Consider the following 8,990-nt stretch of genomic DNA (forward strand, 5'->3'; position numbering starts at 1 on the left):
CGTTGCTTTTCCCCTCCGTCAGCTGCTACCGTGTGTGTTTGTGGAGTGTGGTCATTTACAGATTTATTTTCTTAAGTTTTCTGAGTTTAAATATATATGTATAGAAAGGTGCTTCCTGCTTGCTGATGTTGCCCAGACATCTTGCCCCCGCTATCAGTCCGAGACCTTCACCCCCACCCCATCCCCCAAAACCATGGGGGGGGTCCGTGGCCCAGCTTTGGCCCAGCAAAGCCCCTGCGGGCAGCGGGCTCATACCCGAGTGCTCCTCAGCACCTTCTCCCCCTCACATTTGTGTGAATGAGGTGACTTCCCACGCACGAAGGGATGCATTTATTGATGCCTTTATTTCCATGCATTACGGCTGCGAACATGACTCGCAAGCAAAGCATGCTGAGGACGGTTTGGCTTTGGCTAAACAAAAATAACGCTGCTTGCTTCGGCGAGCGCCGCCCCGCCGGCCCGGAGTTAGTAACTCGAGATGTTCTGGAAAAAATAAGGCAGTAACTACAACACAAAGCACCCAGAGCTCTGCCCTGAGGCGCAGAGGTGGTGGTATCACAGGGAGGAGCGTGGTAAGCAGAGCGCTGCCTGAAGATGGGGTGTCCCCTCCCCGGGCTGGAAGCAGCTGCACCCCCTGTTTCAGGAGCGAGGGGAGAGGACGAGCCCGGCCCGTGGCCCCCGGGCGAGGGGAGGTGGCAGCCTCCTTACCTGCTGGTTGACCTGGATGCTGCTGGGCCCAAAGGTGGTGGTCCCGTAGCTTGTCACGTAATAGTGAGCAGAGGGCTGCGCCGGGGGCTCCTCCAGCTGCCTGGGCGCTGGGGGACACCGTCAGCACCTCGGTTCCATGAAACCCTCAGTCCTCCTCCCCTGTCGAGCACCGTTGCGGCGCAAACCCAGGACCGCTGAGCTCACCTTTGGGCAGGAGCAGCTCTGTGCCAAAGCGGTGCCCGCACGTCCCACAGGTTTTAATGTCTTCCTTTGTCCTGCGGAGGAAAAAGCTCCAAGAAGAAGAAGGAGCAGAGGCCGCCCTCAGCATTTCCCATGGAAGACCACGCCAAGGCGATGGAAGAGGCTCCCACCCTGACCTGAGGTCCCGCCGGTGGTGGGACGGCCGCTGCCTTCCCCGGTGCCTGAGCACCTTCAGCTCTTCATGAAACGGGGGGACATGTGGGCACCTGGCCAGAGTGGACATTATGTGCCAGAGCACCTTTCTTTCCACGCTCAGCTTTCCCACACAAGTAAATGCTAACACCACGTGGGACGTGGGCTGCTATGGTCAGGAGAAGGGCAACGTCGTGCCCGGCGGCAAGTTTCGCAACTAATTCCACATGGCTTTTAGAAGCTGACCAGTCCCACCAGCATTGCAGTGACAATCACCAAGCTCCAGCCCTCGGCTTGGAGGGGCGCAGCGCGTACGTACATGGTGTTTGTGCCCTCCATGTCCGGCCAGATGAGCTCCGCGGGACAGCCAGCCGTTCGGCAGGGGGTCTTCACGCACACGTGCAGCCCCGGCCACTCCTCGGCGAGCTTCTGGACGATGAACACTACTGCCATGAGGAAGTCCCAGGCAAACTGGAAACCTTCCAGGCAAAAGGAGAATGTCTCACTTACAGCCACCCAACCGTGGCAGCCCGGGAGATGCTGTGGTGACGCACGGATCGCTTGCAACCTGCCAGACCACAGCCAGAACGGCTGGACCAGCTCTGTTCCGCAAGTTAACCAAAGCCCATCAGCCTTCCAAGGGAATTGAAAGATCTGTTGGAAGAGCTCCCCAACTCAGATGGCCCTTTTGCTTATCACTTGGAGACCCAGCCTGAGACTGTATTCTGCTGGGTGCTTGTGGGGAAGGATGACCCATTTGCTCCATGAGAAGACTGAAACCTTGACTTTCCACTTTCATGTAATGCCTTGAGAGGAATTCTGACCAGGTTGCATGGAGAAAGGGGAAATCTTTAATTGAACTGTTGGGGGACCCTGGCCAGACTAGGACATGTGGCAGAGGCTTCTGGGACGCTCTGCTCAGAGGGGTGGAGGTGGCAGCAGGGAGCTAAGGAGAGACATGTGGTTGGGAGTCATGAAATAAGGATCAGGGATCCTTACCTGTCCTTCCTGCTGGCTTTCTGCACCGGAGCTCCAGGTAGCTGTAGGCCCTCTGGTTATTCTCTTTGATCAGCAGAGGTTTGCCATTGCATATGAGCAAGCAGGTTCCTTTGGCCACCCAGTGTGTGGAGTAGAAGGAGCAAGCTTTCACCAGGAACCTGCAAGGAGATTGCCCACGGCTTTCACCACCCTCCTCCCTGCTTATCTCTAACACTGGGAGAAAGCGTGGCACCAGGTGGACTTGAAAAATATGAACCCAATTTCAGTAGAAACAGAGGCAGACACCAGATGAGGACCCTGGCCTACTGAAAGCTCAAGCAGCAGGAGCAGCCTCTTAAGCCAAGAGCTGCTTCCAGAACTGGCCATCACATAAAACTCTGAACACAAGTGGAGAACCCCACAAGGACAGGAGACCTTCCAGAACCTGGAACAGTCCCAGCGCCCATAGAAACTGGACCATCCTCAGGTGGGACTGGGAGACCTCTGACTGCCTGGATGGGCACAGACTAGCCAAACCTCCCCCCAGATGAAAGGTGAACCAGAAGGAATGTGGTCCTTGCTCACATCCAGGCAGTGAACATGGAAATGGTTCATCCAGGGCTCCACACGTCTGTGGCAGAGCTGAGAAGACACCTTGGTCTCCCGAGTCCTGGTCTCATGCCTCAGCTGATGTGGTCTCAACAGCCAAGGGCTTGCTGACAGTCATACTGGCGCTGCGCCGAGCAAACCTCGAACCGTGCAACCTCATCGAGGGCTGGAAACCACTGCTTACCTCTGGAAGAAACCCTCGGGTATTTCGGGTGAGAAGTAGGCACGGATGTGGAGGTCCTCGGGGTGATCTCCTCCCCACACCTCAGAGACCTCTTCGGTCTGGTTCAGATAGGTTGGGAACAAGTACCAGGACTCGCCTTGGCCCCGCGTTGTCTCCCACGGCTTCCCGGGCACAAACTCACTGGCCTGTGGGTTGAGCGCTTCAGCATGCCTCACCTCCAGGCAGAGCTCAAAGTGCTCCAGGAGGCTGAAGAGCTTCCCTCTCCCTCTGTGGGGCCTGTGTCCCATGATTTCCTCAAAGATGTCCTGCATCCCTTCCGAACAGAGCTGGTGCTTCACCAAGGCACGCACGGCCCGGTGGCACAGCATTGCCTTTGACTTGAAGGTCCACACCCAGTTGGACCTGTCTCTGATGGTGGCGTGTTCCCCGATCAGCGTGTCCACGGAGATGTTCTCAAGCTGCTGGACTAGGCGGTACCTCACAAGGAGCTGGGTGGGAAGAGAAGGAGAGAAGAGGCGGCAATGAGAGGAGCCCTGCAGAGCTTGGGCCCTGCAAAGAAGACGGTCCTGATCCCCACGTTCACCTTGAACATAGTTATTAGGAAGGTAGGCTGGAGAAAAACAGTGCTTTCCAGGTGCTTGATTTCCTCGTACCACACGACAAGCCCGATGCGGTGGAGGTACCGCAAGATGTCCTGGAGAAGCTCTCTGCCCAGGTTGGCCAGGTGCTCGCACTGGGAGAGTTTGCTGAGCAGGTACTGGAGGTCCATCATGCCTAGAGGGAGATGTGGGAGCTCAGCACGCATCTCTCGGACACCAATATGCCACAGCAGATGCTTTAGAGAGCCAACAAACACCAGCAGCGCCCAACGTCACCCATGCCGTCCCTGGGGAAGCAGCTGGGACCGGTGCGATGCTTGGTGGCTGTGGCTCAAAATGCTTTGCCCATCCTCAGCTGTCCCACGGCCACCCTGCAGCTCCCATGGTCTTGCCTTGCCTCAACGGTGCCAACAGCCTGCCAGGACCTCCACGGAGCACCTGAAAAATGAGGCTAATACTGGTTTTTTTTCATTGTTTGAGAGAGCAGGTTTGTTTCCAGCCAGAAAACCTCGGCTTGCCCATTAAACCTCAGGTTGTCATTTAGTCATGCAGTAGGACGGGCAACAAAACCTGGCTTATCTCCACAAAAGGAAAAGCATTTGCTCCTCATCCTCTAATCCTACAGAGGCCAGAGGAGCCAGAGATGACACCGGGTGCTGGCGGTGTTCATACCTGCTTTAGGTACGTAGGAGCCGGGGCTGCCTGCTGGTCCTGCGAAGTCACAGGAAACACGGAGAAGGGGATAGGGAGGGGTAGGGGCCGTTAAATAAAGTTAGCAGGGCATAGGTTTGCTCGCCACACAGAAGCATTAAAGCTGTGGAGCTCCTTCCTGCAAGATTTTATAATGGCTTATACAGGGCAAAGGGGAGAAAGAACAACGTTACTGGAAAGAAACAAACCGGACAAGGTGGCCAGGTCAGGGTACCTCCGGCCACAGGTCGGTAGATGTTGGCAGAGCCTCCTGGTGAATCATAGAATCATTAAGGGTGGAAAAGACCTCTAAGATCATCAAGCCCAACTGTCAACCCAACACCACCATGCCCACTAAACCATGTCCCTAAGCGCCTCATCTACACGTCTTTTAAATACCTCCAGGGATGGTGACTCCACCACTTCCCTGGGCAGCCTGTTCCAAGGCCTGACCACTCTTTCAGTAAGGAAATTTTTCCTAATGTCCAGTCTAAACCTCCCTTGGCGCAACTTGAGGCCATTTCCTCTCGTCCTATCGCTGGTTACTTGGGAGAAGAGACCAACCCCCACCTGGCTACAACCTCCTTCCAGGTAGTTGTAGAGCGCGATGAGGTCTCCCCTCAGCCTCCTCTTCTCCAGGCTAAACAGCCCCAGTTCCCTCAGCCGCTCCTCATCAGACTTGTGCTCCAGGCCCTTCACCAGCTCCTTTGCCCTTCTCTGGACACACTTGGCCTTTTCCTATGCTTTTCCCGAGGCACCTGCCTTGGGGGCAGATGCTCATAATGACAGAGCTGGGTAGTAGCAATTAATGCTCCAGCAATAACACTCCAAGGTCTTCAGCACGCGAAGCGGGGCCAGAAGGTGCAGCAAGCACCGAAGAGCCCGTCTCAGCCGCAGGACAGCAGGTCCTCCCAGGAAGGTGTGGTGGGGGTGATGGACCACTCACCATGGTCTGCCATCTCCTCGCTCCGTGCGATATCTACGATGGCAGCTTCCACCTGCCTGTAGACAGGCGGCAGCACTCGGACGACCTCGGGGAAGAGCTCCTCATTCTTCACATGCTCCAGAATAGTGGCCTCGAGCTTTTTGATATCACAACGATCCGTGCAGTTGACAGCAACTAAGTTTAAGATCTGGAAGAGAGAAAGCACCCACCTGCCAAAAGCACATCCAGAGTCGTCTTTTAGCCTGTGAGGTAAAGGAGGGACCTAATGCCAAGGAGGTCACCAAGGATGGGACACACCGCTGGCTCGGCTTCAGAGGGCGCTTCCTTCACACCTTTGCTCTGCAGCAGTTCCCGGAAAATCAGCTGGGGATGGTAAATGCCCCCTCACACTCCTCCCCAGGCACTCGCTACAGGCCACAGGAGGAGATGGCCATCACCGAGCAGGGAGAAGGACCCAGCAGGGCACATCCAGGGGTTACCACGTCCACCCCAGCCCCAGGGAGCGGCTGCAGTAGCAGCCTGATGAGTTCGCACCAGGTCACCATCACCAGCAGCACGCCGGGCTGCCAGAGACAACAGGGTGGCCACAGACAGCAAGGAACCACAATAATCTCAGCCCTACGGTTAACGTGCAGCTCTCCATCTCCTTCAGCCTCTCCCACTGGTCCACGTAAAACTCGGGCTCCTCGCTGGCCTCCAGGTTGTCGATGAAGTGAGCGAGGTTGCTTTTTCTCTCCGCCAGCATGGCCGCGATCCTGGCCATGATGTCGCGCCTCTTCTCCTCCACCTCCTCCTCCCGGCAGCAGTCCACATGGGTTCCCACGGGAAGCACCACCGAGTTTGGGACTCGCATGGACAGGTTGTTGATCCAGAAACCGACGAGCTCCTTGAAAGCCTTGTTGTTAGTTTGGTACCTGGGCGGGGGGAGAGAAAGAAAATCCCAAATTCACATCTAACCCTCCGGCTCTCCAGCCAACTTCCACCAGCACAGGCCTGACCATGCACCCTGTGCTGCCCCAGGGGCTTACTGGAGGAGAGCTCAGATCTCCTAAGCTGTCATGGGCCGTATCCAAGCTCATCCTTAAGTTTCCCATCCTTAAGTTAAGCCAGTTAAAGCTATGGGATGTAGCAGAGTCCATCCCTGCTGTGGATGGGAGCATCCCTCTGTATGACAAAGCCCAAGCCTGATGCTCCCTCCACGTTCGGGAAGCAAGACACAGGAGGGTCCGCAGAGGTATTTCCAAGGCAGAAAGCAAAGCCGTTTAGATGGGGATCAATTGTCACATAAGGAGTTAATGCTCATCTAACCCCTCAAAACAGAGGACTTTGGTAAGGTGATGACAGATCTAGTGGCTTAATTAAAAGAGTGATCTGCAAAAAGGGGGAGAGAGCGAGCTAGCTACTCCAGCGGTGAGAAGACCAGGCATCGAGGTCCGATGGAAATGGTGTGAACCCGCGCAGGGGAAAGCTTCCCCAGCCCCTTTTTTCTTCTCCCACTCCGTTTTGAATCCAAACCAGCTCGGCACTTACATGTGGAGATTGATGACAAGGACGACAAGCGCCTGCGGGGTGATGAACACGTGGTGAGTCATGTAGTACTCCAGCTGGCCGGCAAAGTCCCAGAAGAGAAACGTGAAGTCCTCGATCTGGAACTCGCTGATCTCTATCCCAACCGTTCGCTCTTCCTTGGGCACCAGTTTGGTTTGCCCTTGCTTCAGGCTTTTGCAGATGGTGGACTTCCCCGCCAGCGAGGCCCCCAGGAACATGGTCTTGACCCTCTTGTCCTCCTGCCCCGAACCGTGTTGAAGCTGGTTGAAGTAATTCCGGATCTGCTGGATGCCACCAGCACACACTTCACTGGGTGGCTCCCGGAGGGGGTTCCCATTGGCCTTGAACATTTTCAGGGATTGCCCCTGGAAGAGCTCCTTGGGGAGCTGGCGAAGGGCATTATTCTGCACGTGGAGCTCTTGTAAGCGTGCCAGCTGCAGGACAGGCTGGGGGAAGGTCCGGAACAGGTTGTTGGAGATGTTGAGGTACTGGAGGCTGCCTCGACAAGCTGCCAGGTCCTTGGGGAGGGCACCGAGACGGTTGTTGTTCAGCCGCAAGTGTTTAAGCCTGAGGAGATGGGAGAAAATCCCCTCCGGGATGACCCGGATTTGGTTCTGATTCAGCTCAAGCTTCTCTAAACAGACCAGGCTCTGGATTTCACTGGGAAAGTCCACAATCTCGTTCTTGGACAGTATCAGCTTCTTCAGGTTGCAAAGCTTAGAAATGCCAGTGATGCTCCTGAGCTTGTTCCTGTCCAGGTCAAGGCTCTCCAGCGCGGGGCTGCTCAGGACTGCTGGAGGCAGCACACGCAGCCTCTGGGTAGAGAGACTCACTTCACGCAAACCGTCCTCCTGCTCCTGACCTGGACCCATGGGACAGGGAAGGTGGTTAAGAGAGACTTTCACCCTTTGGGTTGCAGACCGTTTTTTTCCCTTGAGCTCTGCACGACTTTGGGATCATTTCGGCCAACAAGAAAAAGCAGAGGCAAAACACAGGAGCTGGTTGAACAGCGTGACCACAACAGCCTGAGCAGCGTCTGTGTCCTCTCAAGAGAGGAACCAAAGCCGAGGCACAAGGATCTTGGCCGGGCCTGAAGACACAGGAAGAAACAGCACCCACCAGATGGTTGACCTGTAGCCCAAGCATCACGTTAGCAGCTTTGCTCTCGTTAAAGCACTACGAGGGCTCCGGCCGCTGATGCATCCACCCCGAAACCGGCAGGTTTCTAATCCCAGCAGCAGGCTGGAAGGGGAGAGCCGACATCAGGAGGAAAGCTGCTCTCCAAAAAACTCGCCCAGCCTGCCCTCAGCTCTTGACCGCAGCGAGGGAGACGCGCTGAGGCCAGGGCTAGGGAGTTCAGACACTTCCTCTCTCACATCCTCCCGCCGCTCCAGATGCACGCTGCAATTCCCCGCAGAGATGCTCCCAGTAGGAGACCAGAGGAATAACGCAGGGACAGCGGGGTCCCCCGCAGGACAGGGCGCACAAGAAGGGACTCGGTGATGGCCGAGAACAATCCCAAAAGGAGGGTGTTTAGAGCAGGGGAGAAGAGCGCCAGGGGGATGTGGGATGGGGATCACACGATACTAGAACGAAACACGGTCAGATTTGCTTTCCTCTCCCTCGTTTCACTTCCTCACCAGATGACGCTGAGCCCTTGCGCAAGGCACCCTGCTCAGGACCGACTCATCAGTTCTCAGCATCACCGCCTAAAGCTGGGACGTGCAACGAGCCCAGCAGAAAAGCAAGCTCTCACCCTCTCCCAAACGCCCAGTCTCTCCTCCAGCGCCACCAGAGAGACAAGCCAAAGGGCTCCCACCACCGCTCCGAACCAGAGCCGCGAAGAGCCGGGGCAGCTACTCACAGGCTCTGGGCTGGGTCATGGCCCTGCAGCGTGGCACCAGCTAGATCCTCCCGGTCGCTCGGCCTCCCCCTTTCGTTTCCTCCTCTCGCTTTGCTCCCCGCCTCCCCAGCCCTGCCCGGGAACCCCACCCTCTCTTTCTCCATCCATCCTCAGAGCAGCTCCCAACAACCCAAGCGCCTCTTGCCAGATGCCAGGGCCACGGGTATGTCCTGAAAGCAGCCCCGGAGGTCACCTCCAAGACAAAGATGGTGACAGAGTAGCTCCCGAGTCAACTTCTTACAGCAGCGTCCCTGCCTTTGCTAAAAGGAGCTTTTGGTGTTACTACTGTTGCAGAGGAGGGAAAGGACACTAACAGGAGGTTACGCTACTACCAAACTACTGCACGTGTTGAATACATAAGATTTCTTCCCTTAAACAGGTGGCAGCATCTGATCCAAGAGGGTCAACCAGAAAGAAAAAAAGAAGTTAGTA

General features: G+C 56.1%; 1 protein-coding gene across 1 annotated transcript; it reads right to left on the reverse strand.

The window, feature by feature from the left end:
• Positions 1 to 708: 708 nt before the first annotated feature.
• LOC104075648 (malignant fibrous histiocytoma-amplified sequence 1 homolog) lies at positions 709 to 7,527 on the reverse strand (the record flags this gene model as incomplete). The annotated part of the gene is made up of 9 exons (XM_009576220.1): positions 6,638 to 7,527; positions 5,730 to 6,021; positions 5,108 to 5,294; positions 3,456 to 3,646; positions 2,873 to 3,360; positions 2,101 to 2,258; positions 1,421 to 1,580; positions 913 to 983; positions 709 to 815 (listed from the first exon to the last, which is right to left on the reverse strand). Coding segments are annotated over exons 1-9 (2,544 nt in total), but the record flags the coding sequence as incomplete, so codon positions are not given.
• Between the last annotated feature and the right edge of the window lie 1,463 nt (positions 7,528 to 8,990).

Source organism: Fulmarus glacialis, unplaced genomic scaffold (genome assembly GCF_000690835.1).
Source record: "Fulmarus glacialis isolate BGI_N327 unplaced genomic scaffold, ASM69083v1 scaffold20644, whole genome shotgun sequence".
Taxonomy (NCBI): Eukaryota; Metazoa; Chordata; class Aves; order Procellariiformes; family Procellariidae; genus Fulmarus; species Fulmarus glacialis.